The sequence below is a fragment of the Amblyomma mixtum genome, chromosome 3, assembly GCF_055824585.1.
Source record: "Amblyomma mixtum isolate Tamu chromosome 3, ASM5582458v1, whole genome shotgun sequence".
NCBI classification, from domain to species: domain Eukaryota; kingdom Metazoa; phylum Arthropoda; class Arachnida; order Ixodida; family Ixodidae; genus Amblyomma; species Amblyomma mixtum.
In genome coordinates this window covers 34,864,023-34,888,842 of record NC_143014.1, presented here as the reverse complement: position 1 = coordinate 34,888,842, position 24,820 = coordinate 34,864,023, and the positions used below count along the sequence as shown (strand labels likewise).

At 51.6% G+C, this 24,820-nt stretch overlaps 1 protein-coding gene and 1 pseudogene across 3 annotated transcripts in view; both read left to right on the top strand.

Annotated features, from left to right (window-relative positions):
* Window positions 1-1,760: 1,760 nt before the first annotated feature.
* LOC149349638 (uncharacterized) lies at window positions 1,761-9,652 on the top strand. Of its 2 annotated transcripts, XM_089578670.1 has the most exons (6): window positions 1,774-1,883; window positions 5,009-5,056; window positions 5,170-5,198; window positions 6,182-6,343; window positions 6,905-8,204; window positions 8,616-9,652. In XM_089578670.1, the coding sequence occupies exons 2-6, from the start codon at window positions 5,023-5,025 to the stop codon at window positions 8,876-8,878; spliced, it is 1,788 nt and encodes a 595-aa protein (XP_089434796.1). In that variant the 5' UTR covers window positions 1,774-1,883; window positions 5,009-5,022; the 3' UTR covers window positions 8,879-9,652. The 2 variants fall into 2 exon arrangements, with proteins under 2 accessions (XP_089434795.1, XP_089434796.1); XM_089578669.1 differs by having other exon boundaries at window positions 1,761-1,883; window positions 6,905-9,652.
* A 10,589-nt stretch (window positions 9,653-20,241) lies between these two features.
* LOC149349637 (uncharacterized) overlaps window positions 20,242-24,820 on the top strand; it is an 81,253-nt pseudogene continuing 76,674 nt past the window's right edge. Inside the window, exon 1 of the transcript XR_016290138.1 lies at window positions 20,242-20,509. The product of XR_016290138.1 is annotated as an uncharacterized LOC149349637 (transcript). The remainder of the gene's footprint in view (window positions 20,510-24,820) is intronic.

The following is a 24,820-nucleotide window of genomic DNA, read 5'->3' as shown; positions in this document are numbered from 1 at the left end:
AGCCTTTACACGAGCATGCAATGGACATTAGGAGGAAGGATCGTCGCCGCTTATTAAATTGGTGCGCGAGTGCGCTTAAGCTTATTTAAGTGACACGCCTTAAGCTCCGACCGCACAGTAACCAGTATTATGTGTGCGCGCCATTGTAGGGCGCGCATATATTCTCTCTTTCCACCCAGCTATACGCAGTTGGAGTTCTGGGGCGCGTGGTGCAGTTTTACGGCGAAGGAAGTACGATCCCTTCTTTGCTTTTTTTTTTCTTTTCTAGCCGCTCTGTTGCTTCTTGAGCGACTCATTCCGTTTGACGTCCCGCTCGGCTTTGACGTTCCGCGCAGAAATTTGTCACTCTGGGACTGACACCGCTACATGACGGCACGTCGCAAGACTCGAAGCGGCCACTTTGCCGTTGGCTTATGAGCGTCGTATACCATCATTCATGTTTTTTTTTTTTTTTTTTCCGAAAAGGAAGGAATGGAAAAGGGTGACAGATAAGATATGAGCTTTCGTTCCGAGCAGTCAGTGCAAGATCGTTCCAGGAACGTTTTCCGGGGCCACAGCTTTCGTTCCACTAACGTATATAAAAACGATATGGACATACCATTTGTCTTAAGACTTAAGGCGCATTAAAAATTGATTCAGGATTAAAAATGACCAATGTTGGTCTTTGTAGGCAACTATATCCTCTTACCTGCAATGCATCGTCTTTTGCGTGAGAAGCAGTTATCTTTCTTGCGTAAATAAAAGGCTGATCGAGGTTTACAAGACAGTTTTCATAAAATCTCGCCACAACTACGAACCTAATTTGCGATATCTTGTACGAAGCAGGTGCGTAGCCTCGCTCACGGATTGCAACTCGTCATATCATGAGACGAGCACTGGAGGGATGTGCTGTTGTACTATGTGCGCCAACAGCAACTATACCAGCACTCTTACATCATGTTTCGCAACAAGAACATGAAGGACAGCGCAATCCTTTAATTTCAGTACACGAAACCGCAGCCATTCGGCGCGTCATTGCGAACATGGTTCGGCTGTGTCTTTCCACACCACTCTAGTATAAAGCGAAGTGTATTGTAATACACAACGCCCCAGCCACCCAACCAGATATTTTTCCTACCGGTTATCTTTCTCAGGCGAGCCAAACTAACATGCAAGCACCTAAGGTCGCCTAAGTGCGACTGGAACCGGGAGCGAAGATTGCGCGCGGCACCGCGGCAATTTCGAGCCCTTTGTCGAAGAGCCAGTGGGGCGTGAGTTCCTCGGAGAGTGGCTTGTGCAAGAATTTCTGCGAGCCGCGATTGACGCGCTCGTCTGTCCGGCCGTGCCTGGTCCACGCCGAGGTGGACACCTCCTCACTGCTCGCGTGGGGAAACGCGAATCCGCGTGTGTGCCGCAACCCGCGCTGGCATCACTGGTTAAAAAAGCAAGCCCATTAAAAGGCGCACTGAGCCAACACCGTAGTGTTGGAGGCGCATTCCAGGAGCCCGCGTACCCGGACCTGGCCACCACCTCACGCGGACGTGCTAGGAGAAGCCCTCCGGAAGCGAGGGTGCGGACAGCGCGCGGCGCCTCCGCTACGGAGGCGGCACGCGTGGGAGCAGCGCGATTGTTCTGCCGGCCGCCGGGACAGGGCGTTGCGCGCGACCCCGGCCTTGAACCGCTATGACGGCGGCGCCGGTGGGTGCTGCTCGCCGTGAGCGCGACGTCGTCAGGCAGCGCGAGGAGGAAGGAGGAGGGCTGCCACGTCAAAACAAAAGCAACCGGTTTCCAGCGGGGAAGAAGATGCAGCGGATCCCTACTCCTATAAAACGCCCGTCCCCCGGAGCCGGAGCCTTCACTTTTTTCGGCCCCCATCATCCGTACCAGCAACATCCGCGGATCCGGTGAGCTCGACAGATGGCTTTGCTCTGCTCGGCGTGCTGATTCTTGGGTGCCCCCTCCTGCCGATGGGACTTGTGCCGTACACCCATTCCCGATCGTTTCCCTATAGTGAGCCCTCGCCGCCGGGCTGCGCGGGGCGGTTCGCGAAAAGGTGCTGTGCGCGTGTGTGCTTGTGTATGAGCGCGGCCCATGCCGGTGCGACGATAGTGCGCATGCTGCCCTGATGCATCGGTAGCGGGCTCGACTTCCAGCCGCAGCTGTCGCCGCTTCTGCAGCAGAGAAACGCAGGAATTACCTAGACGAGAGCTTATGCCTTCCGCTAAACACATCTCGCGTCGCTTTCACGAACGAGAGTAAAGATTCATAACGACGCAGTTATTGCCGCCAGCTCACCGGCGACGCTGTTCGTTAGAGTAGCATGCGTGGTACCTGAGTGAGTGAGTGACTGAGCAGTGAGCGAGCGTCTGCGGAACGCTTGCTCGCTGGTCGCGCTCTGTACAGCCGCCACTTCCGAGACCTGGAGGTAGGATGAACAAGCATTTGCTTTTCTTTCTTCGTTTAGTGAAGGAAAAAATAGAATGGAATAGAAGTAGGCGCTTCTCGCAGTTGCCGAATTTACGCCTTGATAGGCACTATAACCTGAAAGCCGTAGCTTAACCATAGTAAGAGCACAAAAAGCGCAGTTGTATTATCTTGGACTCCGATCGGAACACCGATAGAATAGAATGGTGAAGACTAGACGCCTTCTTCAAGTCTAGCAACCTCAACGCATGCGGTCATAAATGCCTTCTTTCTTTTGGCTATTGACTATGTACCGCAACTATTTTTTTTATTATAGTAACAGTGCAATCAGGAAGGCATTACTTGCCTGAGTATACATATTCCTATCACCTATATCATGAGTTAGCCTCAGTGGTACAATGTTCTTTTTTTGTTTTTTTTTTATGAAGAGCTGACGGTCCTCACTGTTGCAGTCTGCGTACTTCGCTGCGGCTTTCCCAGAGTATGCAGTCGCGGGCGCATAGCTTAAGTAAGCTGCAATTCAGGGCCCCACTTCATGCGGACAGAACAAGTGCACCGAGTGCAGGGCCTGGAGTGAAGGCGCAGGATTACCCAGCTTCCTCGCTCCGTTTGATTCTTTTGGCAGTGATCCGAGAGGACCCTATCATAAAATGTGTGGAAAGCAGGTTCTAGGGAGCCGCTGCTGGGCGAGAGAGACGAGAGAAAAAAATATGTGATTAGTCGAATGCTGTTGAGAATTCGATTAAGTACAGCCATATTACTCCACCAAAAGTTATATGGAAATATTCTTGCAGCCATTTTTATCGAAGTGTTCTTGCTCCAAAATGCGTGAGTCCTTATGTTACGGCTAACTCTTTTTTTACTGAAGTCTGAGATTTCTTCCCAAGCGTACTGACTCGAGGAAGTTTATGGGACTGATAAGATCCACTTTACCCTAATAACATCGACTACTTGGGTGTCCTTGTGCTCGTTAAAAGGAAAGTCAGAGCCTCTATTTGCGATTTCAGTGACCTTCGCTCTTTTTCCATAGAAGCGAAAACAATATTTTGGCAGCTTCATTGTAGTATTGCCCTTGTATGACCTGTAGCATGTGATATGCGGCCAAAGCTTATTCACGAAGCAGTTCGCGCGAGCCCCACCGTGCTGACATTGTTAAATTGTTGCTTAAAATGTTACGCTACTTAAACAGTTGTGATGCTTACATTCTGGCGCATTCACTTGCTGCCAGGCGCAAACCTGCATCTGCTGCCGAAACCAGCATGTTTTTAGCGGCTTTGCAAGTGACGCTTCAGGTTTAGGAATGTAGCGTGCGGGAAGGAAACAGATAGCATCAAGGTATTTCGACGAGCTTCTGCTTACATTATTCGGCTCCATGCAAGGCAGCGTGCCAAAGTGGAATGTAGACGCTAACGTCAAAGAGCCTCGTGTCTCACTTTTGAAGATTTTGCTACCCTTTGGGAAGAGATAGCATCACCTTCGTTTGTGCCGCTTGGCAGTACTTCCTTTTCAAGTGCTGTACTAATGGCGTTCTATATGAGAGAAACTATTATAAGGATTTAATGAGCGGCTAGTATTGAAAGAAGTTCCATTACCCTAATGCAAGTCAGTTCAATGTGCATTGAAACAGCTCAAGCATTTTAAGAGCGCAAAATGTCAAAATGCAGATCGCGTATTCGTGGATATAAAAGGCGCAAGTGCGTTTTACATTTACTATTTTCCAGATAAATTGGAGGCAGTTGTTTAAACACTAAGCAGCTTTTCAAGAAAGTTGAAAGGAAAACGTATTCGCGATTCATTTCGCAGAAATTTTCCTTAGCGTCGAACTATAACGCGCGCTCTAGTACGAATGCGTGCGAATATGCTTGTTTGAACTGGTGCGTGATTTCGCCCAAAGCTCGTTCCACACGAGCGCTCTCGGCGCCTCCCTCTTTTGGAACAGCTCTTGCCAACTATCCCCACTCTACGATGAGAGGCTTCGTATGTTTGGCATCTCATTACTCCTGCGACGGCTCTTTAGAAGCATTGCCCAATGATTTAGGCTCTCTTGAAACAAGGGGCGCACAGCCTCGATGATACCTGCTTGAGGAAGCCTCGCGCAAGACCTTGGCGACACAAGCCGCCCAATCAGGAACTAATAGTCGGCCGAGGCGAGCCGAGCTGCATTCACGTGGGGATCCCGCGAAGACCGGACCTTTCAGCGGCGGAAACGTTCGACTGCCTTCTTGTGCAAATTGCATTGCGGCAAGACACTTTGCCGGGATCATCAACGCACGTCGATTTGCGCGTCAAGAAAGCGCGCAGGAGGCATCCGCGGCACGCGAGCACGCGGAAAACTGTGGCAGTCCTTCCCCGGCGGAAGCGATGCTGCGCGTTCCCCGTAGGGGGCGAGACCGTCAAAACAAGTCGTAAAGCCTCGAGGAAGCTCCTTATGTAAGGTCCGCGTAACGTACAAGGTTGGCCGCGCAAAGTGAATGACAGGCAGCGCGGCGACGGCGTTGTTTCACGGCAGGTCTTTTCCTGTCCTCTTCGAACGCGTGCGGTGCTGCACGCTGAAGGCGCGCCAAATGGAACCGGCGAATCATTTACACGCTCGCTTTTGTTTCAGATTGGCCATCAAAAATGAAGATTACCGGGGGGCTTTTGCTCCTTCTGGGTAAGTGCTTATGAAACGCGCGGCAAGGACTCCTTCCTTCGCCGCCGGCCTTGGTTTTCGGACCCGCAAGTGATGCCTCGCCTTCTTCTTTCCTCTTTCCTTCCCCCTCGCAGCCCTCGCATCACCTCTTCACTGTAAACGGGTAAGTGCTAAACCCGAGACGAGAGGGTTCGCCGCTAACGTAGAGGAATAGGTGGGCGAGTTTACCTTGTCCCTGGAAGGACAGTGCAGGAAAATTGCGCGCGCACAGAAGAGCAGCAGCTGTTCAAGCGTAGCGCTTTGTTTATCCTGTTTCTCCAAATTTTGCTAGTAAAAACCACATGCACTATTCTTAAGTTTCCTTTACCAACAAGACTAGAGCGGTGGCGCGGAATCAACTGCGGAAAACGAATGGTTGTGTTTGTTTAACAGAGTTGAAGGAAGGTCATCTGCATTGGCTAACACTTCCAGTGACTCACAGCGGCACTGCATATTGGGTTGCTGCGGTAGCTCGGTGGCTTTGGCGTTCGGCTGCTGATCCCAAGGTAGTGGGTTCAATCCCAGCAGGCCGCGGCGGCCGTACTCCGATGGATGCGAAATACAAAAACGCCCGTCTGCGTACGTTAAAGAACTCCGGGTGGTCAGAATTAATCGGGAGTCCTCCTCTACGGAGTCCTCAGTAGCCAATGCGTCGCTTCGGGACTTTAAACCCCCAGTTTGCATTTTTTTTAAATTACATATTAACTAAATAAGGGTAGTTGCTGTTTTTTCCAGGCATACTTTAAGCTAGCCGATACCCTTCAGTATGTGAGCTCGAACAGACTTTGTCTGGGGCATTGGATGCCAGGAGTGCTGTGCGATATTATGTGCTCGCGAGTGTCCTGTTCGACGAAGAGGCGAGTACAGGCAGCAAGGCGCATTGTACCTTAAGAAGTGCAACGCTGCTCAAACGAGGGCAGTTACAAAGCGCTTCGATAGTGAAGGTAACGACAGTTATGCCTTTTGACTTCTTGTACTGGATTCTGAAACCATATCGCAGTGCATAGCGATCACATAGATACAGGGCAGAATTAACTGATTCTCTCTTAATTCTACAGAATTTTGGTGAAAAACGCGTTTGAATTCTTCGTTTGTTCTACGCTACAGACAAAACGATGGGACGAAAGCAAGGGGCAGAACCAAGAAGGTTGGGTTCGAGGTACAGCTGGTGTCGACTACCCAGACTACAAAGAAATCCCACGCACAAGTTTTCGCTGCAGTCAGCAGCCGTACGAAGGCATGTACGCTGACTTGGAGACGCAGTGCCAGGTAAGGCCATTTTGTAGTATTTACATGTCTAACGCCGACCAGAGAAGCCAAGAACAAAAAGCGGATAGTTGACCTGATAACTTTCAAATAAACTTTCAAGAGCAAGCGCCTTTAATCTCGAGGTTGGGCATTCTTTGCTTTGAACACTTACTTTTATTTTTTATTTACATCACACCAGAAAATATCCTCAGGCGTTTTCTGGAACCTTAGCTATCAATGGCGTCCTAAAGCATACGAGAGCTCCATTATTCCTAATGATTAATGCACGTTTAATAACACCTCGTCACAGTTTATAATCTTAGCCGAAATTATTTGTTATTTTTTAAAATGCTACACCAATAAAATAACTATGATGTTTTCGTTACTGGCATAAGGGCCGCGACACTGCCGTTCAAGCAAAGATCGAGGAAGCGAAAGATAAGAAACAAAAAGATCTTGCTAAAAATAATCCACTTTTTATACTGCTTACATATACTTTCATCAGTTGCGTTAAGTGAGAACGTTTCCATGCTAGGCTGTTTTCTACCTTTAACAAGCATGCGCCTTTCGCTACTTTTCCAGGTTTACCACGTGTGTCACAACGGCCGTAAAGAGAGTTTCAAATGCGGGCCGGGAACCATCTTCAACCAGCAGATCCGCGCTTGTGACTACTGGTACAGCTTCGAGTGCGACGAAGCCCCCAACTGGTACTACCTGAACGCCGAGGTGAACGTTGAGAGCCCGCAACCCCTACAGCCTCTGCCCGGAGGTAGTGGAGGTGCCGGTGGCGTTGGCGGCGGAGGCCGCCCAGGGCCCGCTTACCTGCCCGGTGGCACGGGAGGAGCGGCGGGTGGCGGAGGCGCACCCGGTGCCGGCGGCGCGCCCGGTGCCGGCGGCGCTCCAGGTGCCGGCGGCTACCCTGGCTCTGGAGGTGCAGGCGGCTATCCAGGACGTCCTGGCTCCCCCGGATCTGGCGGTTACCCCGGTGGTGCCGGATCCCCAGGTTCCGGAAGATACCCCGGTTCTGGTGGAGCTCCCGGCTCTGGAGGAGCCCCCGGTTCTGGAGGCTACCCTGGTGGAGCCGGAGGCTACCCTGGCGGAGGAGCCGGCAGACCCGGTGGGGCAGGTTACCCCGGCTCTGGTGCTGGAGGTCCTGGTGCGGGCGGATACCCAGGATCTGGCGCGGGTAGACCCGGCGCAGGCGGTTATCCTGGAGCTGGAGGCTACGGGCCCGGCGCAGGCTCTAGGCCAGGCGCTGCTGGGCGTTACAGCAAACCCGGTGGTGGGCCCGGTGGCCCTGGCTCCGGCGGCTATGGCGGCCCAGGTGGCGCAGGAGGTCCCGGTGGATATGGTGGTGCGGGTGGTCCCGCAGGACCCGGAGGACCAGGAGGCCCTGGTGGTTATGGTCCGAGTGGTCCTGGTGGACCCGGAGGTCCAGGAGGGCCCGGTTGCTGTGGTGGTCCAAGTGGCCCAGGAGGGCCTGGTGGACCCGGAGGTCCTGGTGGACCCAAAGGCCCAGGAGGCCCCGGTGGACCCGGAGGACCTGGAGGACCCGGTGGACCCGGAGGCCCAGGTGCTGCAGGAGGGCCCGGTGGTTATCCTGGTTCAGGAGGCTACGGCGCACCAGGATCAGGAGGTGCGGGAGCCGCGCCTGGTGGTCCAGGGCCTTACATAGCAAGTGGCGGTCCGGGTTCTGGGTCTTATCCGGGGGCTGGAGGTGTGAGGCCCGGTGGTGGATCGCGTCCTTCCGCTGGAGGCTACGGCGTCGGTCCATCAGGGCCTGGCCCAGCGCCGTCTACGTATCCGGGTTCATCTGGAGCCGGTGGCTATCCCGGCGGTGCAGGCGCCGGTGCAGGCGCCGGTCCAGCCGCATCCGGACCCGGTAGCTATTCCTCCACCTACAGTGCACGCTCTTCATACTCCTCCTCCAGCTCGTACAGCAGCTATACCGATTCGGGCAGTGGTAGTAGCTATCCTGGCTCTGTCGGCCCGGGTGTGTACCCCATAGCTGGAACAGAAGGCGCCGGGGCGCCGGGATCAGGCGGCGACGTCTACAGCAGTTATCCCAAGGCAGCGGGCTCTCCTTTCCCCAAAAAGGGCTCCCACGAGTTCGAGTCGCCGTCTTCGCCTGGTCCCGGCTCGGCCGGCTTTCCCAAACCGAGCGCCGGTGGCAGGCGGCCGGGTGGTGGTGGTGTAGGTGGTGGTGGTGCTGGTGGTGGCGGAGCTTATGGTGAACCCCTGTCTTATCCGGGGTCAGGCGGTTATGACACGGCGCCTTTGTCGCCGATTCAAGGTGCACAACCCGGAGGAGGTGCAGCCTGGCAGGGACCCGAGTACCCAAGCCCCAACGCTGGCGGCGGCGGCAGCGGCGGCGGAGGTGGCTACTACAGTGATGCTAGCGGGGGCTACTCGGATGGTTCTGGGTACCCTGGACAGGATGCGGCTGGCCAGCAGCCCGGCGCGGCACCCCAGAGGCCTCGAGGTGGAGGCCGGGGCCGACGGCCTCAGGGCGGCTATGGGGGTCCGATGATGATGGGCGGTGCCGGTGGTGACTGAGAGCTCAGCGTACGGACCAGCTGCCGTCTAGCTGGCAGGTGACCGCTATGAGGTTACTTTCTAGACCCCGATACCACCGGAAACTATCAGCAAGGCTGTCACGCCCAAAAGAGAAAGGAGATTTGTTTTTGTGTGTGCCCAGTATTTTTGCATAGGACAGTATTTTCGCTAACAGCCAGCTTAAGATCTCCAGCCTTGGTTTTGTAATGCGTGGTTTAATTACCACAGGAAAGAAATTAGGCTTGCCCTGTCTGAGCTCGATTGGTAATGTAGTCGTAAACGCGCTTTGCTGCCAATAAGCAGTGTACTTTCAAAGGAAAAGCAAAGCAAACGCATCCTCGCTTTTCAAAGCCGGTTTTGTTCGGCTGCACGCCGATGGAAAGTGTTCTTTCTGTTGTTACTGTTATTACCAGTCCGTTGTTGTTGTTTTCGTTAACGCGTTTTCTCCTCAGTTGTTGTCATTGTGGTTACCATATGTGTCATTTGAAGTTCTCATTGTGTTACTTTGTTAACGATGTTTCACGCTCAATAGGGCTGTTGCTCTCTAGCCATGCTTAACGTCCCTATGTGTTCGTTACAGAGGTAGGATTCAACAAAAATCACATTTGATAGCGCGGCAATGTGAGCTTCACATGCAAGGGCAAATTGCCTGCAGCACAGATTTACTGGTCTTTCTTGGAACACATTCGCGCATGTTCGGCTGTAAAAAAGTAAAAAAGCAGAGAATGTGGTTATTTGTTGAATTTGAAAGTAATAAAGATGTTAAAGAGACGACCGCTGTTTCTTTACTGGTGCTCATACTTCAAATTAGCCACCATATTCCCGCGCGATAGTAATGAAGCCGAGAACACACGTGGCACATCTCTGCGGATAACACTTTAACCTCTCGGCAGCGTAGTGTGTAATTTTAAAAAAAACAGCAGAGAAAACCAAGAACTGCAAACGGGGAAAATCAAGCGGAAACACAAAGCCTGAGCTCTCGACCATGCACAGTCTCGTTTTATGGCCGCATCACACAGACATGCATGCAAGCACGCCATGCACGAACAACCAAGGGGATGGTAAAACATGCGCCAACCAGCCCAGCAAAGCATGTTATTGAACAGAAAAGGCTGTCCGCAGAACCTCCGAAACATCTGCCTACACCTACCTCAGTTTTTCAAAACCGTGATTTAAATCTTTAAAAAAAATGCCTGAGGCTTAACTTGGTTAAGCCTGGAGAATGCGAAGCATCATCGTGTCGCGTAATTTGGAGGCGCACAACCACAGCGACGGCGCGAGGTGGGCCCCCGTTTCTCTACTGTCGTGACGTCATCATGTCACGTGGTGTGACGTCATGTATCACGTGATTTGGAGGCGCACAACCACAGCGACGGCGCGAGGTGGGCCCCCGCTTCTCCACTGGCGTGACGTCATCGTGTCACGTGGTGTGACGTCATGTATCACGTGATTTGGAGGCGCACAACCACAGCGACGGCGCGAGGTGGGCCCCCGTTTCTCCACTGTCGTGACGTCATCGTGTCACGTGGTGTGACGTCTGTCTCCACTGTCGTGACGTCATCGTGTCACGTGGTGCGACGTCATGTATCACGTGATTTGGAGGCGCACGACCACAGCGACGGCGCGCGGTGCGCCCCCGTTTCTCTACTGTCGTGACGTCATCGTGTCACGTGGTGTGACGTCATGTATCACGTGATTTGGAGGCGCATAACCACGGTGAAGGGCTGAAGTGGTAGCTAAAGTAGTATGCTTCGCATAAAAACGTTACGTTCAACAAAGACACAAAGAAATGAGCCTTCAGGAAAATAGAGAATATGCAAGAAATTGAGCAATGTTTGGGTAGTTATAAGCGGTTCAATAATTGAGAGTAGGTAAAATATCTTCATGGGCGAGGTCCACTTTTCCGGTTCACCGGAAGCAGTGGTGAAAATTTATTCGTAAATAAACTGTTTGCATATTAGCGTGTGTGCGGCATTTGTAGCACAAGCCTTTTCTTGCATGCACTTTCGTGGTAATCAAAAGCCAGTCGAAGTGGAACTTATGCAATTTAATGAGCTACGCTGACAAGAAAAAGTACTGAACATAAAATGTCGCTACTTCGTAAGTCGTTTGACCCTTTGCGGACACTGACAGCCTATTGCGCAGAGGCGAACAAAGCTTCAAACAGCCACAAATAAAGCACGTCAAGAACAAGAACAAAAAAAAACTTTTTTTTTTTTGAAGCTGTGACTTTTGAATGAGTAAACATGACTGCAAGTGTAAAAGCAAGGAGTGACCAGAGAAGCAGATGCGATTGAACCAGTGTTCTAAAGAACGCCGAGATTGAGCAAATGTTATGTTTGGTACAAACAATAAAATAAAGATATTATTCCCGCACATGCCGCTAGGCATAACGAGAGTACTAACAAATTCAAATACTCTGCAGCTGGCGCACGCGCTTTCAGCAGGCTGTGCCATGGGAGCGGAGACTGATACTATAGCCTAGGTGTGTGCATTTTATAATTTCTGATCAGTAATTGTTTAATCAGTGGCAGAGAATGCTCAAGTACCCTTACTTTTTTTCTCCTTAAGTTGGGTTTTGCGTTAGACACGCTAAAAGAGGACATGGTGAAAGCAAGCCTGGTATAATCCAGCGGTCAGGGAGATGCGGCGTCCAGTGCATCTGATTAACCAATGAGTCAGTCCCATCCGAACTCCGAACGTCCGCAGAAGTCAAGAAGCGTAAAATTGGGCCGTCACCATGCTGGCGAATAAGCACTGTCTCATCTTCACTATAGACACTCTAGTTTGTGTAAATAAGGCGACGCAGGTCCTCGCACATCGAGTCAAGCATAGTAGGGCCCGTGAAAAAACACAGCAACGTCAGCTGCCAGTCGCCTTCGAGAGGACACCCGAGTCTGAGCGCCTGTGCAACGACATCACGGGCCTGGGAGGAGAACGTGGTTTACTCACCAAGTGAACGCACCAGCTACGCGCTTTCCTCAGAAATACGCGTACGGAAAATGACGAATGGCTAAAAAAGAAAGCCGTTTTGACGAAAGTATTTCATTTTGACGATTGTAATTTCTCCTCGGTACGTTTCCATTTCATGTGTCGATTCTGGAGGGAACTGAAATTAAATTTCCAGGTGTTTTGCCTAGCAAAGAAACGAGAACACTAGGAAGGACGAAACTGACGGAGGTGGCGACGTACCGCGCCCTTTTCCGACAATGTGGAAATTGCAGTTATAAATATTCATGGCAACTTTAAATACAAAACAGCTTATTACTGCAATGTAACTAAGATGTGCACAAAGTTATGTGAAATGAAAAAAAAAATACGAGGCACAGTGAAAACATGCGTGATATACAATCCACGTATTTTTTATACTAAGCATGAATTCAATATTTCTAGTTCACCTTCTACAACCGGCAACCGTCTGCAGTTTTCAGCTCTAGTCGTTGCTCCTGAAAGTTTGTTTCACCTTTGTAAAAGACAGACTGCAGGCAAGCCCATTTTTTCTTGTTTTGTGGCTGGAGAGATGAAGAAAAAAACGAAATTTAATGACTTGTATGATACGCTGTTCTTGCACTCTTAGTTGAAAAGTGACAAAAAGCAGTTGTACAGAGTTTCCTAACAGAAGTAACACGGAGCACACCTGGAAACTGATTAGTTTACAGCTGAGTCCGGATATATCGAATTCGAACTAGATTGCGAAATAGTTCGCTGTATCGATGATTCGATATAGGAAAAATGGCAGTAGGTAATCTTATCTGTAACCTGGAAGACAGAATACATTGCACCCTCGCTAGTGATGCGCCTTGCAGCGACATGCCACTCGACAGCGTGCTGGCAGCGAACTGCTTGTTATAGCGTTCCTCACCTGCTTCACGTCGAAGCCGCAGCGGGCAGTGCTTTGGAACTAGCCACTGCCCGTCATAAGATGTCTAATCTTGTTATTATTGCACTACGAAGAAAAAAATTGGGCAGATACACTCAAGACTGCTTACGTGTGGGAATGCGAACGCATTACAAACGCTGTCGTGCTCCTTCATCGTTTGCGTATTTGTGCAGACGACCACGTTTCACTTCGGTTGGTGCCGATGTCGAAGCTGTAGACGTTGATGGTTCACTGTTCATTGCACGAGTCCACAAACAACCTGCCTCAGTGAAATCCATCGATGATGTATGACACCAGGAACGCTGTACTACGAACGGTTGCATCACAATTGTGATATGAAAGTCTGGTAAGGTTTGAATCCCAGTCGCGAGCTAGCCTTCAAATTGACTAGCACATGCAAGCTATATGCAACGCGAAATCTATGACATCACCCGGAACGCTGTACGGCAAACGGTTGCGTCACAGTTTTGGCACGCGAATGTTGGGGAACCTGGCGCCACATGGAGGTCGGCCAGCGGCGGGTATATAAAGTCGAACAACATGTATAGGATTGTCTGAAGTGGCGGTGCTCGGCTTGCTGCGTGTGTCACACGGCCGGTTGATGACGTTACCCTATTTTTATGACGGTTGATGACGTCACCATATGAAAGTACACACAAACACACACGCACGCCGCCGGCTTTTCTCGTAATTGGACAAGTAATGTAAAAGTAATCGGTCATTGAAATAGCAGATTTTGCAACGAAGCGAGCAAAGCACACAAACCTAACTAGCCTTTAGTTAGGTTGTCTTCACCTCATAACAGCGATGTGGTGCGGAAATGAGTACAAGAGACCCAGCGCTAGCGATGCCAGCAGCTGCCCAAGGCCGCGCAGTCGACCCTTCTCCGCACGCGAAACGTGACCGAAGAGCTCCGTCAGGTGAAGCGCCACTTGCAGGGGCACGCCGCCCTGTTCCCCATATCGAACGACCGACGAAATTGGAGCTTGATATGTCTTGCTCTTTTACACAACATTTTCAAGGGGATAATCTGAGAGTTCGATATAGCCAATAAATAGAAATATTTGTATATCCGGGCTTTACTGTATACCTTGACAATACAACGAGGACTAACCCGCCGCGGTGGCTCAGTGGTTACGGCGCTCGGCTGCTGGCCCGAAAGACGCGGGTTCGATCCCGGCCGTGGCGGCTGAATTTCGGTGGAGGTGGAATTGTAGAGGCCCGTGTACTGTGCGATGTCAGTGCACGTTGAAGAGCCCCAGGTGGTCGAAATTTCTGGAGCCCTTCACTGCGGTGTCCCTCATAGCCTGAGTCTCTTTGGTACGTTAAACCCCAATAAATCAAATCAAATAAAACGAGAACTATTTTGCAGCATTTATCGCGAAGCTGGCAGCAGTGATGACCTGCTGTAGCGTGCATTAAGAAATCACGACGTGTCCAAATAATAAAAAAATTAAATAGCCGGTCAGAGAAGAAAACAGCTTACCTGTTTTAACGGCTTCGGTGGCGAAGAGCGTGCGACGTCTTGCCTGCAGAGCAAGGTCGCAAGGTCGATGCCTGGTGGCGACTGCCGCAATCGATGAATGTTAAAAGTAAAAAAAAAAAAAGCAACGTGAATATATATCGCTCTGACTCCTTCTCCAACTGCCCTGAACTCTATTCCGGTGTTGCACACAGCCTCTTCTAGTATCATGTCGCTTTTAAATCCCGCTTCTACCCTCCTCCCTCATTCCCAGAGCTTTCCTGTCATACCTCGCTGGTTTCTCGCGAAGAGTTAGATTAAGCTCGGCCTGGTGTGGCAAGCGAAGCTCATTTGAGCAGTTGATTTGTGTTCTGAGATAAAGTGTTTTGCTACAACTAAATTGAACTCCCTCGTTCTCACTTTGAAACGCCTGCCTGTCTGCCTCCTGTACTTTTATTTCACAAAAAATGTCATCCAGACATGGCACCCTGAATGCAAGAGACGAAATGAGCGGCGTGCGGTTTTCGTGCGCGCGAACAGCACTCAAGGATTTTTCCACGTGAAACTCAGATCCAGGAGGGATTTCGCGATTCCAGGGGCGCAATTAGGCGTCCACAGCTTCACAAGCACGTAATTTTCTTATCTATTTATTATACAACAGATAACAAACGACAAACCGATAACAAACCAATAACAGATGCTATTTTTTTTATATAGGGGTTTAACGTCCCAAAGCGACTCAGGTTATGATGAACGCCGTAGTGAAGGGCTCCGGAAATTTCGACCACCTGGGGTTCTTTAACGTGCACTGACATCGCACAGCACACGGACCTCTAGAATCTCGCCTCCACCGAAATTCGACCGCCGCGGCTCGATCGAACCCGCGTCTTTCGGGTCAGCACCCGAGCGCCATAACCACCGAGCCACCGCAGTGGCAGATAATAATGAGAGGAATAAGAATATGTTTATTCATGTACACAAAGTCCGGCGCATGCCGAGTTTTTTTTTTTTTTTCGAAGGTCCAAAATTAAAAAAAAAAGGGTCTTAGAGGTAAAGAGAAGCTTTTTGAGGCATAATAATAGCAGCGTTGGCGGACATCAAAAAACAGGCGAATCGTATTAACTAGTAAAGTGATTAACCAAATTTTAAAAGTTAACTTTTGAACTGCTACCGATAGGCACCTCGGTGCAATTAGAGATTTGTAGCCGGTCGTTAGTAATTGCCATATCAGTTTTTGGAATTTAGGAAACGCGATTACCCTTAGCGCTGTGTTTCGACAAAATTTGGCTATTTCGTATAGTTACGTGCATTGCAGAGGTTGCTTTGCCTGCATGCTTTTCGAAAGCGCATGTATTTTGGCACGATGTAGCCAAATTTTATCGAGGCACAGCGCCGAGGATAATAGCGTTTTCGAAATTCTAAAAACAGATTTGGCTATTACCAACGACCGGTGAGAAATCTCTGATTGCCAGCAATTGTCAAGCTGTGATAGCTGAAAAGTTAATTTTCAGAAATTAATTAACTAGCTTACTACTTAAGACAATTCACCGGATTTCCGGTGCCCGCCAACACTGGTAATACTGTGTTGTTGTTGTTAGGTGCTATTTATTGGTAATAAGTAAATAAAATATGAAGGAACTGATGTTGCTAGCCGCGGCATCTGCCATCGAAGCCTGAAGCACCTGTTACGACTCATCTTGAGACCCGAGATGAAACGGAGGGAGATTCTACGTAGCGGCAATTTTGACGGGTCGTTTGACTTCAACTTGACCCCTCGATGTCCTCACAGAAAAGGGCGACTTTCTGGGAAGTGGCCGACGAGGCTCTTCCCACACTCGGCTCGGCGAAAACGACCTCCCCTTCGAGAAGCAACCGACGACAGGAGAAGAAAGGGTGTCCCTCGTCTTGAAAAAAAAGCCCGGAACGAATCAGAGGAAGCCTGCGCAGCTGCGGCTGTGACGTCAACACGACACAATGCTATAGGAATGCGGACTTAGGAATGCGGACTTAGCCTCTTCCTTGCCAGTTTCCGCGTGCGGGCTCTCAACAGGTGTCTTGGCCAGCTGCGTCTGTGACGTGTGGTGGCGATCTTTTGTGCCACGATGGAATGTCGCCTGGTGAAAGGGCGGAGCCTTGGGCTATATAAACTGCGACCAAAGTGGGCACGAACGCTCTGGACCTTCGGTAATAGGTTCATCCAGTGTGGCTCTGAACCTTGGGTAATAGGTTCATCCAGTGGCTCTGAGCCTTGGATAACAGGCTCATCCAGACGCTCGACGCTATGAACTCTTAACTTTTGATTCCTTGCTCTTCTTTTTGTAAATTTATGTAAATAAGTGTCTTAGTTTCCTGCCATTAAATCTGCTTGTTTTTGTAATCTCTAACCATCTGAAGTTCAGACAGTTCCCTCATCCCGGACGAGCCCCCTTGGTGCAACAACAACTGGCCACGCTACCTCGAGCCGTAACAACTGGTGGCAGCGGTGGGATCTGCTACCTTGCGTCGCAACAACTGGTGGCAGCGGTGGGATCTGCTACCTTGCGTCATAACAACTGGTGGCAGCGGTGGGATCCGAAGCCTTATGATCCGAAGCCTGGGATCCGGACTGGTGGGATCCGAAGCCTTGGGATCCGAAGCCGTGGGATCCGAAGCCGTGGGATCCGAAGCCTTGGGATCCGAAGAGATTGGTGAGATACGAAGACCCAACAACTGTGGATCAGCGATGGGAATCTGAAGCCACAAGCGACGACAACGGTCGGCCAGCGAGAGTGCAGCTGTCTTGGTCATGATCACGTGTGTGGGTGAGTGCTTGGCTTTTCCTTTGATGTGGACCAGGTTCTAAAAGAGGGTTAAAATTTAGAACTGGTAGACACCTGTGCTTAAATCCTAGAGGTTCGGTATTTTTGCATAGTTGTTTTGGAAATAGCCCAGACTCGGAACTATCATGGACCTACAGAAGCTGCAGAAGTCGGACCTGTTGCTATTGTGTTTGGAATTGGGGATTGATACAAGGGGTTTGGCACGAAAAACCGTGATAATTCAGGCCATTACTGATTTGGGGGCAGATGATGAGGAGCTCATTGAAGAGTGGAGTCTCATCGAACAAAAAAAGGAAGAGCAGCTCAGACAGCAAAAAGAGCAGGAGGAAGAGCAGCTCAGACAGCAGGAGGAGCGAGAGAGAGAGGAAAAATGGCGTCAGCGCGAACGTGAGAGGGAAGCAAAACTACTGAAGCTAAGGGCTGAGCTCAGTAAGTTAGAAATGGAGTTGAGCAAGAGGTCGGGCGGTTGTCCCCAGCAAGTGGTACCTCTTCTCAACAAGGAGGCAGGCGAGAGGTGTGAAACTATTCTGCAGAAAAGCCTCCGTGTGGATAAAGAACAAGAAGGGCGAAATCTTTGCGAGGAAAAAGAAAGGTGTGACGCGCGTACTGTTAGCCCTGAGGCAGATAGCGCGTTGGCAGATAAGACAGATGTCCCGCGCCAGAAAGAATGCAGCGAGGTTCGGTGTGAACGCAATGACAAAGCCAGAGAAGGGACACCGCTGGTGCAGCTGGCGAGCGCTAGCAGTCAGGAAGTTGAGGCGGTACTAAGGGGCACAAAGAGTGAACGGGAATTGCCTGACGGCAACAGTGAAGCGCCAGGCAAGAGCCCAACGCTCGCCGGAAGGTGCCACAGAAACGCGATTGATTCTGTAGCCCGGAATGAGGAGGATGCTGCTCGGATAGTAAAACAGCAGGAAAATGAGCTTTGCAGCTCAGGCGAAACCACCGGAGTAGACGATTCGTCAGTTAATCCGCCGCCTAGCACTCAGAGTAAAGCACGAGTAGCGTCGCTACCCAAGAAACATCGCGAACGCGACAAGCAATTGAGAAAGGCTAGGGCAGAGATTAATGCTGATGCGAGGGCCGGCAAATTAACGCGGGACAGCACCGCGAGAACTGTTGAGGGAAAGGGAAAACCCACAGTGAAATTTTCCCGAAGGCGGATAGGCCCGATGAAAGCCCAGTTGACTGCCCTTGCGAGCCAAAAGAGGGACAGACGGCGCAGTCGTTGGACACGTGACGCACGCTACCTCGTGACGCAACAACTGGTGGCAGCGGTGGGATCTGCTACCTTGCGTCACAACAACTGGTGGCAGCGGTGGGATTCGAACCCACGCCTCCTGAGAGACTGGTTGCTCTTTATGAACCAAAATTACTACTATAAGTTTTTCGTGCGTTTTTGAAAGTGAAGGGTACAGTAGGAGGTTCGGTTTTTCTCAGCTTGCGTGGGTCTTGGGGGTTTTCAGTGTGAGCTTTTCTACAACGACTATACTAACCGGATTATAGCACCCTCTTTTGGAACTGGTTTGCTCGGAGGAAAGTTGAGTGCTTGCTTGCGCATGTGGTTGGGGTTTCAGAGACGCCTCAAAGAATTTGGCCGGCGTAATAGAAGACCACGTTGCGAGCGGCAGAGGGCTTCTGGCATACTTCTGGCATGCTTCTGCAAGTCGTCTCTTCGTGCAGCAGCGATGACTGCTACTCGCCGAGACTCGTCTGGCGGGGGAGGTAGCTGTTACGACTCATCTTGAGACCCGAGATGAAACGGAGGGAGATTCTACGTAGCGGCAATTTTGACGGGTCGTTTGACTTCAACTTGACCCCTCGATGTCCTCACAGAAAAGGGCGACTTTCTGGGAAGTGGCCGACGAGGCTCTTCCCACACTCGGCTCGGCGAAAACGACCTCCCCTTCGAGAAGCAACCGACGACAGGAGAAGAAAGGGTGTCCCTCGTCTTGAAAAAAAGCCCGGAACGAATCAGAGGAAGCCTGCGCAGCTGCGGCTGTGACGTCAACACGACACAATGCTATAGGAATGCGGACTTAGGAATGCGGACTTAGCCTCTTCCTTGCCAGTTTCCGCGTGCGGGCTCTCAACAGGTGTCTTGGCCAGCTGCGTCTGTGACGTGTGGTGGCGATCTTTTGTGCCACGATGGAATGTCGCCTGGTGAAAGGGCGGAGCCTTGGGCTATATAAACTGCGACCAAAGTGGGCACGAACGCTCTGGACCTTCGGTAATAGGTTCATCCAGTGTGGCTCTGAACCTTGGGTAATAGGTTCATCCAGTGGCTCTGAGCCTTGGATAACAGGCTCATCCAGACGCTCGACGCTATGAACTCTTAACTTTTGATTCCTTGCTCTTCTTTTTGTAAATTTATGTAAATAAGTGTCTTAGTTTCCTGCCATTAAATCTGCTTGTTTTTGTAATCTCTAACCATCTGAAGTTCAGACAGTTCCCTCATCCCGGACGAGCCCCCTTGGTGCAACAACAACTGGCCACGCTACCTCGAGCCGTAACAACTGGTGGCAGCGGTGGGATCTGCTACCTTGCGTCGCAACACACCTGAGCTGCGGCTAGTGAGAATAAAATGAGGCGGAGAGGACAGGGAGAACGAAAGAAAGAGGGGAGCGATAGAAGCAAGGATAGGGTAGGGCGGCAATATTCACTATTTACAAATACTGGGAATTGAAATAAAAATAAATATAGGGTGCCGCCCGCGCAAGGTTGTTGAGAGTGCGCAAAAGCCATATTTTTACTCCAAAAAGCCTATTTTTGAAATTTACTTAGTCTTCCCTGAAGCACTTGGTATAGCCTCCTTAGGTCCCAACACGTCGTGTATGTGCTGAGCTAACAACTCGCTACTTGTGTGGCACCTATTGTAGGTATTCACCTGTCGGTTTGAGCCAGCATGAACTGTTTAATAAAATTGTGGAGTTAAATTCTCGCGGAGCATCCCCAAAAGAACCGGGCTCCCCGCTTCCAACATGTAGATTCGGCGTACAGCGTAAGAAAAGACCTGCACGCGAGCGTTTTCGAGCAGCGGTCGCATTGGGCGTTGCTTCGGTGCACCAAATACGGCCGGGGGCGGCAAAAGAAAAGCGAGAAGTCAAGTGGAAGGAGGTTCGCCGCGAGTCCTGCCCCCGTGACGCCACCAGCGATAGGCCGGAATGCTCGCGGCGGCAGCAATTCGTGCGCCCGAGCGTCGGCCGCCCGCGCGGCGGGCCCGCTGGTGTCGCGCGCATCGACGGATGCCGGCGGAACCCGGGGCCCGGAAGTGCTCTTCCGGAGCGCGCGCCATCCTCCGGTGACGTCACGGTCGTGCTGACGGCGGCTGCGCGCCTGCGCGAGATGACCCGGGGCTGCCGGCGCTTTCGGTTCCCATTCATGCTGCAGGGCACCTAGCAGGCCAGGCTCCACCATGACCGGGCTGCTGCTGCCGCCGCTGCTGATGCTGCTGGCCGCCCTGATCCCAGGTGAGCGGCGTCGCCGGGATGGAGGGATGCGCTCTACCGCGGCTGCGAGCGGCGCCGGCGCGCGAGGCGGGGGTGCGCCCCGCGGCCGTCGCGCGCCGGCCCGCTTTGCGGCATCGCCGGGCTGCCGACCGGCCATCCCCGGTGGTCGGGTGACGGCGGTCCGGACGCGCCGCCGCTCGCGACCGTTTCAACCAGCCACGGCGACTGGGCCCGCGCTTGACTCTGTCGAAGGCGCCCATCGGGACGCGATCGTCACTCCTGCTTGATCACTGGAAGCAGACGCCGGAGCGCTGGGGGAGTTTCGAGATGCGCCGCTATAGAGGAGCGGGAGCGATAGAACGTACGTAGAAGATCGACACGGCGTCGACCAGGTGCCGCGTAGCGTTGACAGCTGGGCACGTGCGTCGGGCCAGCTGAGACTCTGCCCAGGATAGCCCAGGTGTTGCCACATTCTGCGAAGCTGTCGGTGCAGCAGCGAACCGAGCCTGAGTTGGGGGCTGCGTTTTTAAGCAGAACAAATGGCAATGCGCGCATACTCCTCTCTTTCCCTCTCCAGCTAAGCCTTAGCAGACTCCCGTGATTTATTTATCGCGTGCAATGAGGGGTTGCCGGCGGACGCCGCAAATATTAATGCCAACGCAGCATGGCGGGTTCGGCCCTCTGTTGGGCTGGCTTCTTTGTGGACGCGCTGGCGTATCTGGAAAGCAAATGCTCTGGTTCTCTTACGCTGCGCAAAAAGAAGCCACATTTCCATCTCGTGGAAGCTCCTCAAGCGTAGCGTTTGCTCTGGAGAAGACATCTTCCGACACATATCTTGTGTGTGCTAGAGTCCGGTATAAAATTACCAACGCGGCACACAGCCGAAGTACCGCTGCGCAAGGTAGCTTTTACGGGCTGTCGTAACCTGAATAAAATCTGTCATATTTATGCTGCGCTTTCGCCACCACTCTGGCTTCAGCGGGTACGTCGTTTGGCCACCTTCCCTGCATCGCAGTATTTTATCCCACATCTTCGGAATCTGCACGATGCGCCTAGAGCGCGGCCTTGTTCGCGGCCTGACCGCTAGCATAAGGCGTCGCAATTGTTGCTACACCCCGAAAGTGCTCCTCGGCTGCAACAGGTGCTGGCGCTGCTGCTGCTGCTGCTTGTTTTTAATGTTTCCCTCCAGCTTGTCTTTCCGCCGCTGTATTTCTCTGCGCCTGAGAGAGCCCGGCATTGTTTTTCTCCTCACGCGCGGGAACAAAGTGCGCTGTTCGCTTTCAAATACGCTTCCAACGCCGGATGCGCTCTGCTGTTCGCAAGGCGGCCGTGGCGGACAGAACAAGGGGCTCATTTTCTGAACGCGCGGGAAAGCCCGACTCAGTTGGTGCTTACAAAAGGCTGGAAAAGAGCGGTTATTTCTTTTTTTCGCTCTTTGCTTTAGCAGAGACCGAAAGAACCGGGGAGAGTGGCTAGCGGACTGTTCTTGCATTCTTTAATGTGTTGTTGAACGGTGCACTTGAGCCCGGACTCAAAAACGCGCGGCGGCAGCTGGGCGCACAGCTTCCTCCCTGTTCTCAGAGATCGCTTACCAACGGAGTGAAATGCGTGATCCCCGAGCCAAAAGTAATGGCCGCGTAAGGGTTTTTGTCCGGTGCTCAGAAAATGGGACTTCAGACAAGCGCCTTTTATTCGCTGTTTATTTCGTGAACGGTGCGAACCACAGGAGGGTTCCGCAAGAGAAGACATCGGATAGCCGGGCAGGCGCGGGAAAAAACACGAGCTAAAGCAAAACAGGGTACAATAAATAAGGAGATGAGTAGGAAGGGTCGAAATAAAGCAGTGCTACACGGAAAGTGATGGGTAAGCCTCGATAAGGATTGTAAACGGAAAGTCTGTGTTAGTAATCCCGTGTTTTTTCTGCTATTTTTTTTTCTTTAAGGCGAAATCCTTACTAGCCCATTAGACGAAATTCCGTCGACGACCGTCGTTGAGGCCGAGAGATGGTCCCAATGTTCTATTGGGACATAAAAGGCGGAAAGAAAACATAGTTATTCGCCCCTGCTTTCCAGAATATGACGGTAAAGAGTGCTGTCAATGGTGACGAGCGGGTTTTGAGGCACAGGGGACAAATGTGAAAAAGGGTCTCGTGCTAAGCTTACAGCTACGGATTAGGTAAAGGGAAGGAAGGAGGTGCGCACAGGGGCGCGCAAGGAACTACAGCGCTCCTCAGGGGCGTTAGGGCAGGCCGATCGCCTTGAGAAAGCCCTCACAGCGTTGTGAACTGACGGCCAATGGGCGCTATTTCGGAGAACCGTTTGCTCAGGCGTTGGGCTCTCGTGCAGACGCATCGATGTTACGCAGAGCGACCGCATCTCCGAGCAGTATACCTCGGGGAGTGGCAAAGAACGAGGTCTATGGCCCTTCCGTAACCGGGTTGGCTTTGCGGACTTGGTCGTCTGCCAGCCACCTTGATACTGAAAAAAAAGTTTTCGTGATAGTCACTCCGTGCCACAAAGGGCTTGAGAGAGTTGCTTCACGTCGGGAGAAGCTGTAAGAAGGTCGAAGCTGAAGCGATGGACTCAGGGAGTGCAACCAGGCGCACAGCATAGCTAGTGTGTTCCACTCCGATAACAAGGGCATGCAGGCGAGATTTTAGTGCCGTCTCCAAGCGCGCGTATCAGACGGAAGAGTATCAATATAATCGACTGAGTGGTATAATATATAGTGGCTGGCTTGTTGGTTATACATCTTGACAACAACAGCGCGGTCGGAACACGGACAAGAATTATTGACACAAACACAGGCGCTGTGCTTGTGTCAATCTTTTTTGTCCATGTTCCGACCGCGCTGTTGTTATCAAGACTGAGTGCAATGCCCGAGCAGCCCCATTGGCGGCTCAGGGCTGACTGCAGCAGCCCTTGATGAAATGCTCATAGTGCCAGTTAAGCGTGGGGCAAGTAACGGACCGGCGGCAGGTATAAACTATCCTCTGGTCATTGTACCTCGCAAACTAGGACAATGAAGGATTGCTTCTGCGTAGTCGACAGTAAGTCAGATTTATTCCGGATCCCTGTGATGGTTACGCGTATTGCAGGCCAGCTTCAGCAGCACGGAGATAACGATAGTCTTGGCGCCTCTGCGATGTCGAACGGGTGGTAAACCCGATCGTTTGTACTAGCGGTAAACAGAAGCCCGCGCGTGGTCTTTCAGAATGCAGATTGGCGAGGTGGTCGGAAGGAATCTAGACTAGATGCCTCATATGCGATTCCATGGTTTCAACGGCAATGTGCACGGTGATTCAGTGGTTCTGTGCAATGGCTCTATTTTCTGTTATCGACACTGCGCGGTACTGCACGGGTACAGCAGAGAAACGCTTGGAGCCTGGGGCTGAATACCTTGCATTGGGCGATGGATTGTTTTTCACATGTTAGCGACCGCTAATAACTCGTTCAGCCCCGCACGTCCCGGCTCCAAAGGTCGGCGTCGAACTCCGTTCAGGAAGGAACTATACAGTAGGTTTATTTGTACATATTTACAGTCGAGATTGGAGTGTATCGGTCACAAAACAACATCCCGTTAAATACGCTTTATAATCCCCAGATCCCTGACAGGGGAACAAAGTTCGGTGAAGGACGTCCAATCAGATGGGCAGTTGTGGACACTGGTGGTACCACCCAATGCAGGGGGCGGTGCTGGGCTCTCTCGCAACTCGGTCGATGGGAAGGAGTAGAGAGAGTCATCAAAAACTGATGTCTCACTTTGACCACTGCGGCATGTCTTCTGTGCGTTGCCTCCGCGGGAAAAGAATTGCCCGCAGTCTACCAGCAGGTGAATGAACGTCCTCGTAGTCCCCCGCCGGATGCAGCGCTGGATTAAGGGAGGGTCTAAGGGAGCTGCAGCCCAGGGCCTCACCTCCGACAGCAGGAAAAGGGGCCCATTTATTCTAACTTGCTTAGTATATGGAACCGCCGGCAATGGAACTTTGAGCGACACGTATGAAGCGAGAAAACCAGAACGAGGAGATGCCCCCCCCCCCCCCCTCCCCCCTATGCAACTTCGCTTAGCCTAATCAGTTGGGGAGAGTTTGTCGAGCTGCAAAAACAGGAATCCTCCGCCACCCCGAGGGGACCCCCTTTCTTACGAAGCGATATATGCGTTTGCTTACGGATTGCGGAAAGGTTTTCGTGGTTTTCTGTCAATACCCCCGTCCAATGGCGTCTGCAGGTGTAGTGTGTTTGAGAATCTTGGATTCGGCATAACAGGCGGGGCTCCCGCCTCACCGCCAAGCATTCTGCTAGAACTGCTTTCATAATCCGCTAAAAATCCGCT